The sequence below is a fragment of the Carlito syrichta genome, unplaced genomic scaffold (genome assembly GCF_000164805.1).
Source record: "Carlito syrichta isolate Samal-C Ts95f unplaced genomic scaffold, Tarsius_syrichta-2.0.1 Scaffold107914, whole genome shotgun sequence".
NCBI classification, from domain to species: domain Eukaryota; kingdom Metazoa; phylum Chordata; class Mammalia; order Primates; family Tarsiidae; genus Carlito; species Carlito syrichta.
Genome location: NW_007052010.1, coordinates 72,921 through 93,779, shown reverse-complemented (window position 1 = coordinate 93,779; position 20,859 = coordinate 72,921). Strand labels below are relative to the sequence as shown.

Sequence of the window (20,859 nt, the reverse complement as noted above, 5' to 3'; positions counted from 1 at the left end):
CAATCTAAAGTAAAATAATAATTTAATAAAAATTTCCAAGAATTAACATGAAAATTTATCCTTTTATATAAATGTAAATTTTAAAAAGTCAAATGTATAGTCTCATTTTTCCCGTAAAGGAGTCATTCCTTTATACTCCAGATGCTGAATATTGCAGCATGGCCTGCCACTGAAATATTCCATTCTGAGAACAAATCATTGGGCCATAAAGAGAAACTGTAGTGATTCCAGTGCTTCTGCAATCGAACTGCGGAATACTTAATGGCACTATCATCATAACAAAATTGACTATATTTTAAATGCTGAAAAATGTAAATCTCTAATTATGCTACATTTTTGAACATGGAGCATGAGAATTATCATTGCTATGTGATGTATTTTCTAAAGTATTAAGCCATTAGCAGTTTGAAGAGTGATTCAACAAATACCTATCAAAAGCCATAGTAAATATGATTTTTATAGTGGCACAAAACTATCACTAAATTATGTTGAGATAACAAGATAGTCTATGTTCACAATCCTGACTAACCTCAAAATTACAGTAATCTCTATTTTTTTCTTGCACATTGAATGATTATCCCCCAGCCTAGAATATAACCTTGAAACATCACATTAACATATTTCAAAGATGTTTTTATTTACAAATGTTTGCAGCAAATGAAATATTTATTCTTCATAAACCTAACCATGTGAAATAGCATCCCTAAAATTAAAATGACAATTTTTGGGGGGAAAGTATCTGACCACGGTCCTTTTTCTATATAAACTGTAGAAATATTTAGTTCTAGCCTGTAAGTCTGCGCTTTGGGAGACTGAAGTGAGTGGGTTGCCTGAGCCCGTGGGTTCAAGACCCGCCTGAGCAACTTGGTGAGACCTCATCTCTACAATAAATCAAAAAATTAGCTGGGCATGGTAGCCCTCGCCTGTAGTTCCAGTTACTTGGAAGGCTGAGGCGGAAAGATCGCCGGAGCCCAGCAGGTTGAGGCTGCAGTGGCAGGAAGCAGCCACTGCATTCCAGTCTGGGAGACAGAGTGAGACTCCAACTCAAAAAAACAAACAAACCAAAAAACCCCAGAAATATTTAGTCTTTAGAAGACAATACTATTCACAATTGATTAAGGGCTGATAAATTAAATTAAATCAGTGACAAGAAATATTTTACTCAGTTCTCTAGAAGACAAAGCTCATAGGCTTACATTAAAATGACAACATTTTTTACTAAATGTCATGTTAAGAGGTTAACTTTTCTTTCAATTATCAATTCTACACATTCAATATCATAGAACAGAGGTATAAGTGAATGGCTGATTAGATGATTTTCCAGATGGATAATCAATAAAACGAGTTTATTTATGGCTGTGAACTTGAATGAGTTCTTATAAGCATTGACTCCTGATATAAATAGAAGAACCAATTGAAATGACCAGTAAAGAAGGTTTTTCTAAATATAATACCATTGTTGTTTTTGTAAGAAATATTTCTATCATTTTAATATCTATGTCACACTGAAGAAATTCATATACATGTATTCATGCTAAAATAAAAAATTAAGGTTGTGATGCTGATTCTTTGATAAAGTACTATGTAACTCTTTATGATAAATTAGCATTAATTGTACTTTAAACAATGGTTTCAGCTCAAGGTTTAAAGAAGTAAATGACTAAACCATACAAGCAGCCCCTGTGCCTGGAGACAGCTCTGTGATTAGGGCTAAGTTTTGTCAGAGAACAATAGGGACTTTTCTTGTTCCTGTCATGTTAAAAAATACTGTCCAATAAAACAGGAATTAAAATTTGGTCTAAACTATTGTGTCATTTATTCATGCACTTAAAATGGTTTATCAGAGACTAAAAAACAATACTTGCAGTTTTTCATACATTTATATTTCATAATTTGGTTGGGAAGGAAGAAAGAAGAGAGGGAATGACAAGGGTAATCACCTTTACCTTCAAATCTATTTTTTACTAAAGTCTCATTCCTTTAGAAGAATTATTTATTGTTCTTCACAGGCTAAGCTTTATCTGCCATTTCATAAAATTAGAAGTTTCCCTGTTGTTTTTTTTTTTTTTTTCAGACTAAAATGTAGTGAGATAGCAGTTCTATTAATCTAGCTTAATGATTTCTGATGTTGTTTTCAACCATTAAGGTTAATTTTTTAAAGTGCTTCCATTTGAGTCTTTCACAACTTGTTAGTAAGGTAAAATTAAAATAGAAAAAGATTCTCTTTGCTGTGCAAAGTTTCAGCATAAACTACTTCAGTTTCCTTAGTTCATTTAAAACTCAGTTTACCACACCACACTTCTTCTAGTTCTTTCCTAGTTCAAACTCTACACATCATTCAAAATACAGAACAGTACCAAAACCCAAAAAGGCTGTTAAACAGTAGGACTTGGTTTAATGCAAATGGAATTAATGTTGAATAAGTATAGAGGTGCAACAGACACTGACCTGGACTTCAGATTCCTCATCTTTATAATATGAAATGAAATAAACATAAAACCTACAGAAAATAAGTGGTTTGGATTGCAATCAAGCAACTGCATGTGTATTTTATTAGTTATATGAACCTATAACAGTACTTAGAATTTTATGTATATACATATAACATGTATATCTGTCTATTTATGTATATTATGATATTGAGTATGATATTAAGAAAGTTTCAAAGTATTGGATTAAATTGTGATGTGAAGCCAGGCTCGGTGGCTCAATCTGTAATCCCACACCTTTGGGAGGCTGAGGTGAGTGGATTGTTTGAGCCCGCGGGTTTGAGACCCGCCTGGGCAGGTGAGACCTCATCTCTACAATAAATCAAAAAATGAGCAGGGCGTGGTAGCGCGCGCCTGTAATTCCAGCTACTCGGAAGGCTGAGGCAGAAGGATCGCCGGAGCCCAGCAGGTCGAGGTTGCGGTGGTCGGGAGCGGCCACTGCACTCCAGTCTGGGTGACAGAGTGAGACTCCAACTCAAAAAAAAAAAAAAAAATTGTGATGTGAATATATATATCTTACATCTCAAAATATGCCTCAAATGTGTCCAAATGTTTATATTCAAATCATTTTAGTGGCTTATTCATTTTTTTCTCAGTAACAGCTAATGTAGCATATTATAGAAACTTAAATAATTCTTAACTTGAAGAAATACAAACAGATAAAAGTGCATGTGTGTGTATGTTTTGAAGGAGGCATATTTGGGAAAATATGTATGTAGCCCTATTGTAGATTCAATTATAAAGTATACAACAATTTAAAATAGAAAGTTTGATGAATTGTTAAGAAATTAATATGATAAAATACATAGAAAGTTATTTAGTGTTAAATAATGCTCTGCGGTTCTAATCTGTGTCAGCATTAACCAATGCTCTACTAAGTCAGAACTTCCCTGTATTAAACTGGCATATCAGTTTTTGGCAGAGGTCTTTCGCTAAACAATAATAAAAATCTGTTTCTTAGACAAGCTAATTTGCATATTTTTGAAATATGGATTCTGGGAAGAATAACACAAATAACTCAATTTTCTTCCCTTTAGCATCAAAAGACTTGTTTTGAAATTAATCCTTAGATATTGACTATAATGAGGCGGCGGTGTTAACGATTAAACACCAAATTGATGAGATCAACTTTAACACTTTCTGTTTTTCACTTACTAACATTTGTATACATGTGTACAATTGTTTTAATTGATTTTTAGTATATTCTCCCCAATTACTAAAGACTATAAATTATTTTACTGCTATTTATTTTGAGAAATACTTTAAAATGATAGTTTCTATTTTAATTTTAAAACATTTGGATTGTGAAATCCAAGATTTTAAATCATAAAGATGAATATCACCAGAAAATATATTAGTAATGAAGACGGTAAGAACTATATATAGAAAGATGAGACTTCTGTTATTTACTAAGCCAATCTTTAATATATGAATATTTTTTCTGATGTACATAAATACCACCATTTTAAAACAGTTTAATTTCATCAAAGTCAGTTATAATAAACTAATTTCTTATGTGGCTTTTCAAAGAGAACAATGAAAAGCAACCCCTAATAAAAATTATTCTTCAAATCACATCTGGTCACCATAGATATTATTTCTTAAATCATTATACTCTGAAAGAATTGACAGAAATAAAATTTATTAATTTAGGTTATGAAAATTATTCTCAAAAATAGACATTAAAGGGTTCCAAAAATCTTAAAAATAGCCATCATAACAGTACTCAGTGAAGCAAAGCATATTCTTGTAAAAAATCAGCTCATGAATACCATCTGCTTTGCAATGCAATCCTGCCTTAAATACTAGAACAAAAAGAACTGAATAAGGAGTTTATCTATTACTAAAATAATCTCTAAAATTATTAAACAGGTCTACAAGTAGGACAGACAGCTTTAACACTTAATAGCCCATAGCCCACGCACTTTTAAGGTCATACAGAGGTGATAACATTTTTATTTAGCCATTTTTTTAAGTGTAAAAAGTAGTATATGCTAGTAGTATAGTACATACTAGTACATACTAGCAGTATGTGCTATCAAAATATGGGCTATTTCTGAAATACATAATGTATAAAAGTTATATTTTTATAAATAGTTAAAATATGTCATATATAAATAAGTCTCTATACATTTATAAATAAAAATATAGAAATATTTTTGATAGAAAAATGAATTGTTATACCTTGAGAGAGAGAAATCTTGGAATGAATTAGGTCCTCAACTTTGAGCTCCAAACAAATTCTTGGAATTTACATTACCTTTCTCCAATAGACAATACCACATTTCCCCTATCTTTGTAAAGAACATACTACATTAATCTTTCTTCTTAAACTTGTTTATCACTTGGGATATTGATGTAAATCAGTCTCATTTTATAGAAGAAAAAGAAAGGGCATGACAAGTATTTTAGTCTCTAGTTTATGAAATCTTTATAAACAAAATGCTAGAGACAATTCACAGACACATGCGAAAATACTAGATAGAAAAAAATTATGAGAAACTATAGTATCATTCACGTAGGAGATAGAAAAAAACAGGAGAAGGCAGAATAAAACAAAAAGGTAACACCGAATTACACAGAAAGTGTAGTGGAAAGATGAATATTGTTTTGTTTTGTTTTTGTGTTTTTGTGTTTTATTTTAGGTGAAAGTGAGAAATTTGTGAATCCCTCCAAATTGAAAATAACTTGATGGCTAAAGACATCCATTGACTCACTTATTAACCAACTTAAATTATTGTTATAGAGAACCTATTATGAGTCAGACAACTTTCTGGGCACTAGGCATATAGCAGTGAACATATTAAAAAAAATCTTTACCCACAAATTTTGAAGGAAAAAAGACAATAAACACAATAATAAAGAAACAAATATAGTATTTTAGATGATGACAGGTGCTATTAAGAAAAAAAAGAGCACAGGGATAAGAGTGCTAAGTTAAAATTGGTCAGCCAAGCTGGGCTCGGTGGCTCAGCCTGTAATCCCACGCCTTTGGGAGGCTGAGGTGAGTGGATTGCCTGAACCAGCGGGCTCGAGACCCGCCTGGGCAGCGAGACCTCATCTCTACAGTAAATCAAAAAATCAGCCGGGCGTGGTAGTGCGAGCCTGTAGTTCCGGCTACTTGGAAGGCTGAGGCGGAAGGATCGCCAGAGCCCAGCAGGTCGAGGCTGCGGTGGCCGGGAGCGGCCACTGCACTCCAGTCTGGGCGATAGAGTGAGACTCCAACTCAAAAAAAAAAAAAAAAAAATTGGTCAAGCAAGAAAGGCCTTATGACCCAAAAGAGTAAATTCAAGAATGGCTACAAAGAATCTGAAATTTCTAGAGAAGTAGCATTACATACTCCACAGAATATGAAAAGTACAATTACTAGGACATTTGATAATTATGTTTACTAAACCATAAAATAAAGTTCATTAATGATAGTTGGCAACTTTCTGCTCAGGAATTATTGATACTGCCAAATGTCAACCTGAGAAAAAGAGAATCAGCATTACTGGATATCTACAATTGCCAGACTCAGTGATAGAAGGTTATAAATGTTACATAATTTGATCATTGCAAATAGATATTTGATCATTCTTCCTCAGTTTCTACCCATTTTTAACTCTTTGGTTGTCATAAAATATTTTAATTGAAAAAGTGTTCTACTAACAAAAATTAGTAAATCACTGTCTACATCCTTCCTTTCATGCTACCTTTCATAAAAACGTACACTTCTTCCCATGCTTTTGTTACATCATAATGGAAATACAATATTACCAAGTTATATCTAGGTACCAAGCTTAACCCTATGGGAAGGAATATATTCTGATTTTATTTGGATTGCAACTCCTGGGGATTTTTCTATAGAGAAAACTGAAAGGACTTAAGGAAACAGGTGGTAACTTTTTTCCATCTCTACTCAAAGTTAAACATTTAAATTTGTAAGAGGAAGTAGGCTGCAAGATAAAACTGTTTGGATACATAAATGTTGTCAAAATACAGAATTTAGTTTTGAGCCTGTGGTTTTTATACAAGACTAATGGGATCTAGACAACTAAACAAAACAAAACAGTTATATTTTCTTGTGGAAAAACAAAAACTACATTATAGTGTTTTAAATCCACCCATGAAACTCACAGGTAAGGGAGGGAGTAGAGCGTTGGGGTGTCTTGGTGTGCCCCTCCAGGACAGATGATACATACCCATGTCCCTATAGAACCTGCCAAATGAGGCTTCCCTGTTTCACAACAGGCTCCCGTGCAGTATAGCTGCCCTGCCCCTGACTAAAAAACACAGCTGTGGCTCAGAACGCCACTGAGTGAAAAATTCCCAGAGGCCTTTGTTATTCCCCTCTCAGTTGCAACCACCACTACCTCCATCCCTGCCACCTGTGGCTCAGGGGGAAAACAGGGAGGCAAGGGACTAAAGGAAGCCAATCAACCATCACAACAAACACTATAATCTACCTACAAAGGAAAAAAGAAGAAAATATGAAAAAGTGCCACCTCAACAATAGCAAAGTTAAAAAACAGAATAGTCAGCAACTATTGAGAAGCAATCAGTGCAAGAACTCCAATCATATCAACAGTCAGAATGTTTCAACACCTCCAAAGAATCACACAAGCAATGGATCCTAACCAAAAAGAGTGTCCAAAATGACAGATATAAAATTCAGAATATGGATGGCAAAGAAACTCAATGAGATCCAAGAGAAAGTAGAAACTCAAAACAAAGAGGCCACAAAAACCATCCAAGAATTAAAAGAGGACTGGGCCATACTAAGAAAGAGCCAAACTGAACTCCTGGAATTGAAGAATTCACTGCATAAATTTCAAAATAAAGTTGCTTTAACAAGAAGAAAAAATTCTAGAGCTTGAAGATTGATCCTTTGAACCAATTCAGTTACACAAAAATAAAGAAAACATAATTTTTAAAAACAAATCTTTCAAGAAATATGTGATTTTGTAAATAGATGCAACCTATAATTGATTAGCATTCCTAAGAGAGAATAAGAGAATGGAAACAATCTGGAAAAAGTATTTGAGGACATAATTCAAGAAAAAATTCCGAACCCTGCAAGAGACAGACATGCAGAGAGAAAAAATTCAGAAAACGCCTTCAAGATACTATATGAGATGATCATCTCCAAGGCACATAATCATCAGATTATCCAAGGTCAATATGAAAGAAAAACTTAAAGGCGGTTAGAGGGAAGGGCTAGACTACCTATCAAGAGAAATTATCAGATTAACGGCAGACCTCTCATCAGAAGCCTTACAAGTCAAAAGAGATTGGAGGCCCATTTTTAGTATTCCTAAAGTAAGGAAATACTAGCCAAGAACTCCTTACCCCACCAAATTAGGCTTCAAAAATGAAGAAGAAATCATCTTTTCTAGACAAGCAATTGCTAAGGGAGTGTGTCACCACCAGATCAGTCCTACAAGCAATGTTTAAGAGAGTTCTAAACATGAAAATGAAAGAATGATACCCACAGCACAAAAACACACATAAGCACATAGCCCATAGACCCTATAAAGCAACAGAAAAACTGAGGCTATAAAGTAACTACCTAACAACACTATGACAGGAACAAAAACCTCCACATATCACTTTTAACTTTGAATGTCAAGGGCCTAAATGTCCCACTTAAAAGACATAGATCTAGTGGAAAATGGATAATAATTAAAAAAAAAGACCCATCCTTCTGCTGTCTTCAAGAGACCCACCATAATGCTAACAACACCAAGAAGCTAAAGGAATGAAGAAGGATCTACTAAGCAAATGGAAAACAAAAAAGAGCAGAGATTGCTATTACTGTATCAGACAAAACTGACTTTAAACAAACAGTTAAAAAAAAAACACCAAAATGTAGGGTATTCATAATGATAGAGTTCAAAGCAACGAGAAGTCTTAACTATCATAAATGCATACATCCTCAATATTGGAGCACCCAGATTTATAAAACAATTATGACTAGACCTAAGAAAAGACTGAGGCAGTCACACAATAATAATATGGGACTTCAACACTCCACTAACAGCTTTAGGCAGATTGTCAGGGCAGAAAACTAATAAAGGAACTCTGGACTTAAATTCAATACTTGACCAACTGGACCTACTAAGACCTCTACAGAAAAATTTACCCAACAACCACAGAATATACATTCTTCTCATCTGAACATGGAATAAATTCTAAGATTGATTATATGTTTGGCCACAGAGCAAGTCTTAATAAATTCCAAAGAAGCAAAATCAGAAGTCAATATCTGTCTGGGGACGGGGGACACTCCTTATTAACAAGGGTGCCCAAATGATGCATATTTGTATATCTAACACTTAACTGTACCCCACAACTCTAAAATAAAAAATATATCTAAAAAATAAAAAAAAGAAAAGCATCTTTCTTGATCACAGTAGCATAAAAATAGAAATTAATACAAAGGAAAATACTCATACCCACATAAATACATGGAAATTAAACAACTTGAAACTGGACGACTTTTGGGTAGACAACAAAATCAAGACAGAAGTAAAACGATGTTGGAAAAAAATGAAAATAGAGATATAAGCATACCAAAACTTTGGAATGTTGCAAAGTTAGTGCAAAGAGGAAAGTTTATAGCAGTAAATACCCATATCAAGAAGAAAAGAAACAAACAAAATCAGATCACAATTAAATGAAATTGAAACAATTTTGTAAACAAAAGCATACAAAAACTTTTTTGAAAGAACAAAGTTGGTTCTTTGAAAGAATATGCAAGATTGAGAGACTGTTGGTCAAAGTAACAAAACAAAACAAAACAAAGAGAGACAGAGAGAAATAATCCAAAATAAGTACAATTAGAAATGAAAAAGGCAACACTACAACCAATTACTCAGAAATACAAAAGATTCATACACTACCATGAGCTGTTTTTTGTGCATAAACTAGAAAGTCTAAGGAAACAAACAATTCCTGGAAACACAGCTTCCAAAGATTGAAACAGGAATGCACTGAAACCCTAAAGACACCAATAACAAATCACAAAAATAAACAAGTAATTTAAATAAAAACAACCAATAAAAGCCTGAACCAGACAGATTCACAGCCAAATTCTCCCAAATGTAGATGTAGAAGGCAGAACTAGTATCAATCTTACAGAAACTATTCTCCACAATAAAGAGTAGGGGGTTTCGCCACAACCCATTCTATGAACACAATATCATCCTAATAACAAAAATTGATAACAATATTATTCTGATAACATAGTTACAATAAAAAGAGAAAACTACAGACAGATATCCCTGATGAACATAGATGCAAATGCTAAACAGAATACTAGCAAACTGCATCCAACAGCACATTTAAAAGACCAATATTATTTAAAAGATCATTCACCAGGATTAGGTGGGATTTATACCTGAGATACAATGTTAGCTCACCATACACAAATCCATCAATGTAATCCACCACACAAACAGTAAAAACAATAGCCACATGATTATCTCAATAGATACAGAAAAAATATTGAATACAATCAAATATCCCTTCTTGATTAAAAACCTTCAGCCATTCAGGCATCAAAGGAACATTTCTCAAAATAATAAAAGCCATCTATGACAAACCCATTGCCAATATCATACTTAATGGGCAAAAGTTAGAAGTATTTCTCCAAGAAGAAATACAAGAAAAGGATGCCCAGTCTCACCTCTCCTATTCAACATAGTACTGGAAGTTCTAGCCAGAGCAATTAGGAAAGAGAAAAATAAAAAGTATGAAAATTGGAAAAGAAGAAGTTAAATTATTTCTCTTCACAGATGATATGATTCCATACCCAGAAAATCCTAAAGATTCTACCAAAAGACTACTAGACCTGCTAAGCAATTTCAGTAAAGTCTCAGTATACGAAATAAATGTTAAAAAATCAGCAGCATTTCTATACACCGACAATGTTCAAGCAAAGAACCAAATTGAAAAAAACAATCCTATTTACAATAGCTACAAAAAAAATCGGCAATACATCTAATCTAGGAGTAGACCTCCACAACAAGAATTGCAAAACACTGATGAAAGAAATCAAAGATGATATAAATAGAAAAGCATTTCCTCCTAATGAATTGGAAAAACCAATATTATTAAAATGTCCATATTACTCAAAGCAATCTAGGGATTCAATGCAATCCTTATCAAATTACCAGTGTCATTTTTCACAGAATTAGGGGAAAACAACAATTATTACATACATGTCAAATATAAATAGAGCCCATAAAATCCAAAGCAATTCAAAGCAAATAGAACAAAGCAGAAATCGTCACATTACTGGACTTCAAACTGTACTACAAAGCTACAGTAAACAAGACAGCATGATGCTGCTAAAAAAATAGACACATAGACCAATGAAACAGGATAGAGAGCTGCTCATCTACAACCAAATAGTAATTAACATAATCAACAAAAATAAACATTGGTAAAAGGACACTCTATTCAATAAATGGTGCTGGGAAAAGTGGGTAACCATATGCAGAAGAATAAAGCTGAATCTCTGCCTCTGCCAATATACAGAAATTTACTCAAGATGAATGAAAGCTTAAATATAAAACTTCAAACTATAAAAATCCTAGAAGAAAAGCGAGGAAACATTCTTCTGGACATCAGCCTCAACAATGAATTCATGACCAACTACTCAAAAGGAAATAAAGCAAAAACAAATATTGACAAGTGAGACCTAATTAAACCAAAGAGCTACTGCATGGTAAAAGGAACTGTAGGTAAAAAGACAACCTACAGATTGGGATAAAATATATGCAAACTACACATCTGACAAAGAGCTAATATTCGTAATCTATAAGAAAATTAATCAAACTGACAAGAAAAAAACTTACAAAGTGGGCAAAGTACACAAATAGACACTGCTCAAAAGAAGACATACAAGCAACCAACAAATATGAAAAAATGTTCAACTTCACTAAATATAAGAGAAATGCAAATCAGATCCACAATGAGATACCATCACACACTAGTCAGAATTACTATTCTTTTTTTTTTTTTTGAGTTGGAGTCTCACTCTGTCACCCAGACTGGAGTGCAGTGACCGCTTTCGGCCACCGCAGCCGCGACCAGCTGGGCTCCAGCAATCCTTCTGCCTCAGTCTTTCAAGTAGCTGGAATTACAGGCATGCGCTACCATGCCCAGCTGATTTTTTTGATTTATTGTAGAGATGAGGTCTCGCTGCCCAGGCGGGTCTCGAACCCGCGGGCTCAGGCAATCCACTCACCTCAGCCTCCCAAAGGCGCGGGATTACAGGCTGAGCCACCGAGCCCGGCTAGAATGAATATTCTTAATAGAAAGGTTGTAAAGACAAGAGACGCTTCACACACTACTGGTGGGAATGTAATCTAGGTCAGCCCCATGGAGAGCAGTTTGGAGATTTCTCAAATAGCTAAAAATAGAATTACCATTTGACCCAGCACTCTTATTACTGGGTATATACCCAAAGGAACATAAATCATTTTACCCAAAAGACGCCTGTCCTGTGCATGTCTATCACAGCACTATTCACAATAACGAAGTCATGAAGCCAATCAAGGTGCCCATTAACAGAGGACTGGATACACACCATAGAATACTATACAACCATAAAAAAATGAATGAAATTATGCCCTTTGCAGCAATAAGGATGAAGCTGAAGGCTATTATCCTAAGAAAATCAACACAGTCACAGAAAAACAAATAGCATGTATTTTCACTTATAAGTGAAAGCTAAACATTGGGTACACACAGACATAAAGACAAAAATAACAGATACTGTGGACTCCTAAAAAGGGAAGAGCAAAAAGGACAAGGGTTGCTACCTATTAGGTACCATGTTCACTTGGGTGAACGGTTCAAAAGAAACCAAAACGTCACCATTATGCAATATACCTATGTAACCAACCTGTGCATGTACCCCTAAAGTTAAAATAATAAAAATACTCTTATTGATAATGAAATCTCTTAGTGTTTGTATTTTTGACAATGTTTTATTTTATCCATATTTATTAAAGCTATTTGGCAAAGTATTTAAAGATAGTACTTTGACATGTTTGAATTGTGCCCCCTTAAAAAAGATAAGTTGTGGTTTTAACATTTGATACTTCAGAATGTGAACCTATTTTGACAGGGGGTATTTACAGTGATAATCAAGTTAAAATGAGTATATTAGTGTAGGTCCCATAAAAATGAGAAATTTGGGAACAGAGACAGGTAAAGAGGAAAAATAGTGAAGAAATGAAGGAAAAAGATGGTCAACAACAAGTTTAGGAGAGTAGAAGAAGCTTAAGAAAGAAGCCTGGAATACATCCTTCCCTCAAACCCTCAGAAGGAATCGATCCTGCTGTCACTTTGATTTTGGACTTCTAGCCTCAAGAACTGAGAGACAATACATTTTTGTTGTTTAAGGGACTACTAGCAAACCAATGTAATATATAGACAAAAACAAAACAAAACAACAACAACAACAAAAACCCCAAAAAACAAAAACACACAAAACAAAATGACCCCAGTGGTTGGAGGTTAATATGAATTCTGCCACTGGTTCAGTCTGTACCTTTACAGTTTACTACTGTGGCTGAAAAACAGCAATGAATGAAAGAGATAATGAGTGAAAACTAGCAAGAATTAATTTTTAAAATGAACAAATCTAATTGATGAATATTTAAATTGGATTTTTAAGGACATCAGAGGAAATGACAGGATAAAAAGACACCTAGCATGCCACTGAATTAGCAAAAAATGTTCAATAAATCTAGAACAAATTAATAAAAGTATAAGAACCATAAAGTGTGATGTCTAGCATTTTAATTCTAGCTGGGGTATTGGTTTAATAAGAAGCCATGATAAAGTCACCAGTCAACTCTAGGTCTGTTTTCTTAACTGATATGTGACTGGAGAGACTCACTAATAGCTTAAAACATGTATTCAGTGTTTCAGAAGACTATATACAAATAAACAAAGTGAGAGTGATAATTTAAACAAAGGACCTATCAACTTAGAGTATCAATAGGACTTGCTAGGATTTCATTGTCCAAATATGGCCATGAAAAGAGAAGAATCCAGAGTCTTTCAATATATGTCTCATCCCATTGCCTCCGTAATTATAATTTTCCCTGTAACACATTTATTCAACAAGTGTTGAACATCTACTTCATGCCAAGCACTGTTCTAGACAAATGGGACTATAGCAGCCAAAAAAACCAAAATTCTTTCTTTTATAAAGTTGATATTCTATTGGATAAGAAGGGTCATGTTTACTTAAATATAAAACATAGCATTTAATAAGTAATGTGTAGAAATTTAGAGGCAGTGATGAAGACTCATGGTGATAGGTAGGCTTATTTCGAGAATAAAGTAAGGAAAGCCTCTCTGTATAGGGAAAATTTGAGCAGAAACCTTAACACAGGAGTGAGTTATGCACAGATCTGGGAAGAGAGAGATTCGGACATGGACATCAGTGGGGGATGAAGTTGGCATGTCCTAAGAATAGCAAGGCCAGTGGTTGAAGCAGAATGAGGGGAAAAGTATGAAGAATGAAGAATAAGGTCATGGGGCAGGCAGACCACGTCATACGGGGCCTTGCTGAAACATTCTGAATTTGATGAGACTATGGGAGAGTTAATCTGTACTGTGAGTGACAAGCTGAGGTACATTTTGGAAAATTACTCAAGGTGTATTTAGAGAATTGACTGTAGAGAAGGCAAGAGTGGAAGGAGCCCAGGGGTTACTACCCAGTATAATACAAAATGAGGGTGACTCTGTTCTATGATCCCCATAGTCAAGGGCAGTAAAACCAAACTCTGTAATTCGGCAAATTAGAAATTCTGTGACCTGGTCCCCACTCACTTCATTAGATGCATTTACAGTAAGCCTTATTTCCCGCCTCTTTGCTTTATGTCTGGCCATCAGTCTCGATCTTTGTACATTTTATTCCTTCTATTTAGAATAACCTCTATTTTTCTACTCATGATCCAACAGAGGTCTCAAACTTCATGACTCAGAACTTCTTCTATGAAACTTCTCCTGACACTTTCATAATGAAGAGATGCTGACACAGAATCTGATACAGTATAAAACTTATCTTTTACACTGTATTATTTTATATGTGTCACTATGTTGTTTCAATTCACTAGGTAGTGAATGGCATAATTTTTTTCAACTTTGTTGGTCTGTGAAAATTAACAGTTTGTAAATTACTGAGCTTGACTTCTTAAATTAAATTCACATAACTATAGAAAATTATTTTTTTAGTACAGCTAATACTTAGTAATTCACACTTATGATTCAGAAATTAATTTTATTTACTCTAAAATAGAGTCAAAATATGTCTAGACATTTGCCTAGAAACAAATTATAAAACTCACATTTTAGACTCATAGTATTGAAAGTATTAAAAACATTGCCTGCATATAAAATGATCTACATGCAATAACCAATATCTTTGAGTTTTTATATTATAATTCCACAGTAAAGTATGCATTCAGTTTGACCACCTGAAACAAGTAACTATGAATTGTGCTCCAAGCCTCAATATACCCAGGAGTTTTCAGGCTCTGGGTACTACTTGGTAATTCTACTCAACTTTTTTTACATTAAATAGTTTGGCAGCATTGACACAATCAATAATACAACCTACAAAACCTATTGTATCCATTTCCAAATGGAAATACCTTTCCAAATCCAAAGTAAATGCTATGAGGAAAAAGTATTGATGATTTGAGTCCCTTCTTTAACTCAGTTCATTTGAATTAAGTTTATAGGGATATACTTTATTAAGTAAATGTTCACTAGATTAACTAAAAAGCCTATTCTGTCTAATGACAGAAGCTTCACTATTTAAAAACAACTGCTGAAAAACACTTTTCAAAGTTATCAGTATAACACTTTAAGTGAATTTACAGGCCACAGCTATAAAAAAATAAATACTTACACATTGTAACTAAGTTAAAACTTTTTACAATAGATTTAATTCTAGAAATAAAGCTTTGTGTCAAATAACTCTGTACACTGGATGGTATTTCAATGCACTGGTGTTCTCTGAGTCTATAGTTATAACCTCTGTCCCACACATGAAGAGAGTTTACTTTTAAGTTACACTATTCGAGGAAAAAACACATAATAATATAATGACAATAGAAAACTAGAAAACTTAGAAATGAATTTGTAATTTATTAATATAACTATTGACATGTCCATATTAACCACAAGTAGACTTATAGTCATATATCTTGATATATTTTTCAGTCCACAGCCAATATTTAACATATGTGGGTCAGTGGGAATATAGCAATACCTCAGAAAAACCTTCTTAGAAGTTTCCAGGGTTCAAAGATCTAGAGTTCTGTAATCATACATTAGAGGAACTTTTATTTGAGCTTACAAGTCTTATTCTAAATTGAACTATTATATCTGCCAATCATCTACTAAATTGTTTTCATTATATTTTCTTAAGTAGAATATAGCTGCTTTTATATCTGATTATTAGCATTTCTTATTCTCAATTATAGAGATCATGTTTGTATATATTTGTATATGTTCTTTTCCCCTCTAGGCATGTTTTAAAATAATTACTTTTTACTATTCAAAGAACATAAAAAGTTATTTTTGCTTCTGTAAGCACGAGGGCTAAGGCTTACTTAAGTTCAGATTAATAAAATTCCCAGAAACAAAATAAACAGGAGTGAACCATGATGATTACACTTTTGTTTGGCTGCCCCAAAAATGCTTTCTTTTGAATAAATGTTTCAAGCTTTTAAGTGAAAACATTCTGGCTGGAGGAAGAGGAAGTTCACTAGATGATCTTTAATGACCTTCTCACTAAAGAGTTACAGTATCTTTGGTCTAAACTTATTGTCATCTTTTGCCTTATCTGATTATATTTAATGCTTATTTCATCATGCTTGAACATAAATATTAATTATACTCATTAAAATCAGTCTGCAGTTGATATATGGAAATTTTAATATAAGAATAAAATTTTCAATCTCATTTTCTTAAAATAAACTCATTTTGCTTCACATAATATGTTTACTTTTGGGGGTTGAATGTATGTTTAAGTGAATGAGTAGTGAAACAGTCTTCACGGACATTTGGTATTAGGTTTCTAAGGTACCAGGAGCTTTATTGCTTCCTAAAGTCTGCAAACACATGCTTCACATCAACTCATCCATTGTCTTCCAACTGAAAAGAATCACTCTTACCGTGTAGCCCTCGGTATACTGAAAAGGAGCCCTGGAACTTTCGTCTGCTGTTGGACTCAGAGGCTTGGGGTCAGACATAGAACGCTGCATCATCTTGGCTGTCTTAGGACTTGCTGGGGGAACTTTAGCCATATCTGGATGCAGTACTTTCTGTGGACTTATATCATCAGGGAGGGGTTTCTCGTAAGGTACAAAGGCTGATTCTAAGGCTTTGCCTGGTGAAAGTGGTGAGATGGGTGAATAAAGGACTTTGGGGGATTTGGGCGGGGAAGGAGCCAGCTGTAGTGTGGAATCTGCCCGGAGGTGAGAAGAATAACCGATTTCTAAAGGTGTTGGGCGTTTCTTGTCTTTGGGTGGAGATGTGGCACTCAGATATTGAGGACTTTGTGTGTCTGAATCTGCTTCTGTTTGACATCCTAAACTGCCCCCTTTGTAAGTCTTTTCGGGTGCTGAAATGTGTTTAATTATTTCTACCTTGGCATCCACTCGTGCCCGTATCGAAGGCGTTCTTATGGTTCCAACCGGTTCAGTTTGCACAGAAATCTCTGCTACTGTTTGAACTGCTATGCTGGAGACTTTGGAAAGGGGTTTGGTCTTGTCAGCCTCTGTTGTGCTGTCCCCGTATTTCCCTACACGAGCTTTCCTCCTTGATCTAGTAGGCATATCCCATTCATCCTGATCTTCATCGTCAGTTTGGACGCTTGTATCCACACTCTTCTTGGTTCTTCTCCTCCTACTTGCATAACTGCGATCTGTGGCATCTTCGTCATCAGTTTGTACACCACTGTCAACTATCTTTTTAAAACATCGGGGATCGTCTGCCATATTTTCTCCTATTTCATCATACTGTCCTCGGACTTTAGCACCAGAACTTCTCTTTTTGGGTGGTTTTTCCTCTTTTACAACAACATCTGTTAGAGGTATTTCAGAAACAGTGCTCAGGATGCCAGGCGGGGCAATGTACTGAGTGACACCATCCGACTGGACAGTGTACCATCCTTGGCTTTGTGGTATTTCAATCGCCACAACAGCTGAAGCTGTGGTGGTTGCCTCTTCAGTTGCCCAAAACTGACTGGTTTCTGGGGCAGCATACTGTCCTTCCAAAACTGTCTGCTCTGTTGTGGTTTGTGGAGAAGCAGTTCCAGCAGGGTCATAGTTATACTGGTAGATCTGGCGAATCTTCTGCTCCTCTAGCTGCTGGTGAAGCTGTTGCTGCAGCTGTTGGATCTGCTCAAGCTGCAGTTGTTGCTGAGCTAATGTCTCCTGCCTCATCATGAACTGGGCTTGCCTCTCTTCTTCTTGCTGATAGAGAAGGTGTTGCTTCATAGACTGCAGCTCTTCTAGCTTTTTCTGAACCATGATCTTTTCTTGTTCTCGGAACCTTTGAATTTCCTGACGTTCCCACTCCAATTCCTCAGCAAAGCGCTGTTGCTTAATTTTTTCCAGTTCCAGGAGCTCACGCTCCAAATCTAGCTGCTGTTGCTGTTTATCTTCTTCAGGGACAATTAAAAGAGCACTCTCATCTCCCACCACGTCAGGAAACACCTCAGATGCTGTGGTTAAGGTGGGAACAGAGTCTATTGTCTCAGCAGTAAGAGTTTCCATAGTAATAGTTTGCAAACTGGCATTGATATCAATACCAGTTACTGCAATGTCTGTTTCAGATGCACCTGTTGTTATGAAATATGATCTAGGCATTGGCTGGCTCTGGTGCAGGGTGGGTAATGAAATCACTGCATCAGTTGTATGAATACCAGACAAATCCCTCACAGTGGTGCTGAAAATGGAGCCAGGCTGTGTGGTGATAGCAAACGTGGAGGGTATTGGAGTTGCTACTGAAGAATAGACCACACCATTAGATGACCTCAAAACACTCCCTGCGCCATACTGGGGTCCTGGAGGTGGTGTCATTCTTGCTGTGGAATACTGCGGGGTACTAATCCCGACTCCTGAAATGATTTGTCGTGTTTCTGGATATGAACCTGTAGTCTTGCTTGAATAATCCATTACCTCACCTGAAATACAGGGCAGAGTTATAGTCCAGTTCCCAGAATGAATGATGCTTTTTGGGTGTGAAAGCCCTCTCTCATCTTGATGAACACAATGAATGGGGCTGCATGCAAATCCAAGGTTAACCTACTTAGATGCAGAATAAAAGCAATGTTGAACATGCAGGCACATGCAGGCGACTCTGAGCTGAACAAATTTTTTAAAAATTTGAAGAAACAAAAGCGTACATGTACTCCAAAATATGTTGCTAAAACATCCAAAGAAAGAAAAAAAGTAACAAAATTGGAAAAGGGACCACATTTTCATCCTGAAATGAGATGAGGAACACCATAATGATATTTCAAGGAAAGGTCTGCTACCACATCATACTGACCTGTGGTAATTCTCCCTGAAGTTAGATCTACTGCTGCATCAGTTCCTTCAGAATAATCAAAAGCATTCTTACTTTTATAGAAAAAATGTCCAGCTTCTGCTAAATTTGTGTCAGACATGGATGGTTTCATTCCCCCAATCCCTCTATAGCCGTATGGCCCTGATCGATCATATTGATAATGGTCATCCCTGTAACCAAAACGATCCTCAGGAAGAGTAGTTGCAGGCTGCTGTGCTGTGCAGGTCCTTCCAAATGGTAATTTATAAACCACATCACAGCACACGGCTCTTCTTCCTGCAGTCAAATCTACAGGTTTTTCATCATCATCTATTATTTTGGTCATCACACTTGAAGTAGATTCGTCCATTGTTACAATAGTTCTATGAGACTTGGTTGTACTGAGATCCACTACTTCCCCATCAGTGATCCCCTGGGATGTGGCACTATCAGTCCATCCATTTGTGACACCAACAGGAGGCACGGTGACAGGTTTTGTGGCAGCCAATGTCATGGCATGTGCTGGAGTCCCTAGAGATAAGTTTATTGGTGCTTCCTCCCTAACTGTAGGAAAGGCCCGGTCACTGGGTATCCTGTGTGGGGGCTCAGCATGCTTTGATGTAGTGAGCTGCAGAGGTGTTGTCATTGCATGTTTTATACCCATTAGGCTTTCTGTGCCTGTAGTGTAACTTGTAGTTGCTGTGCATGTGACAAAGGTCACTGCCTCAGTGACCAGGGATATAGGAGTCACGACTGATGAAGTTGCACTGAGATTTATAATAGAGGGTTGGATGGCACTAATCTGTCTCCCGTAAACTTCATTTGTTGTGATCTGCCTTTTTGCATCCATGGTAGAAGCAGAAAGATCAATACATTTTTCAGTTGCTTTAACTTCTGCTTTTGGTATTGTACGCAAATCAATGACATCGCCAACAAGTTGCAATTTTCCATCTTCCTTATACTGAGGCTTCTCTAAATGTAGGCTATCTAGAGCAAGAGGCTCTGGAGGAATTGATATAGAAACACTGCTGAGACCAGCACTAGGAACTGTGCTTCTGGTCGCTGAAACTTCAGCCTTGGAAACTTCAGTTGTCAGAAACTGTGTAACTGAAGTGGGGGCTGCTTGAAAAGAAGATGGTGCTGCAACAGGGGCAGAAGAAAATGTCTCCAAAACTCCGGAGATGTACGGGGTCTGTTCTAAAGTACTTGGAATTTCAACAGCTGTCATGGGAGGAACTACAGAAAACACCGGTTCAATGGAAACCAGATCTTTGGGGGGTGACCCCAGAGGCCAACTGGTAATTACTTGACTAGCTGAAGAATCTGTTGGAGTCCCAGGTTCAGATGGCAATGTGATCACTACATAAGTTTCCATAAGGGATTTGGAAAATCTTGGTGAAGACTTGTTAGAGTGTGGGGAGAGTGGGGAGGTAGGAGAAGGCAATTTATAATCTGCCGAAGTCACTAAATTTAAGGTCATACTTGAAGTTAAAGATAGACCTGTTGGTTTGGGGTGTATATCTGCTGGTTTCTGTGTAGTTACTGGAAGATGAGGAACTGCTGGTTTGGGGGCAATTGGAGGCTTGCTTGGCTCAGGTCTATGGGTAAATACAAGTCCAGATGGAATTAAAGATGGTTTAGGAGGGACAGGAGGAGGTGCAGTGGTACATATTTTTGTTATAGGTAAACCATTACTCCTTGGAACAGCTGTGGTCTCTACAGTAGTAACAGCATCAAACAGAGGTGTAGCTGTGGTAGTTAGAGTCACTGGAGCAGTTACTGTTAACTTTTTTCTAGG

The 20,859-nt window shown here is 35.8% G+C and overlaps 1 protein-coding gene across 1 annotated transcript in view; it reads right to left on the bottom strand.

The window, feature by feature from the left end:
- LOC103270342 (protein piccolo) overlaps positions 1-20,859 on the bottom strand; it is a gene marked incomplete at its 3' end in the record, with an annotated part of 73,052 nt that overhangs the window by 38,222 nt on the left and 13,971 nt on the right. Inside the window, 2 exon segments of the mRNA XM_021717170.1 lie at positions 16,682-18,696; positions 19,065-20,859. The exon segment at positions 19,065-20,859 is cut by the window's right edge and continues 20 nt beyond it. Of these exon segments, the coding sequence (XP_021572845.1) occupies positions 16,682-18,696; positions 19,065-20,859 (3,810 nt within the window).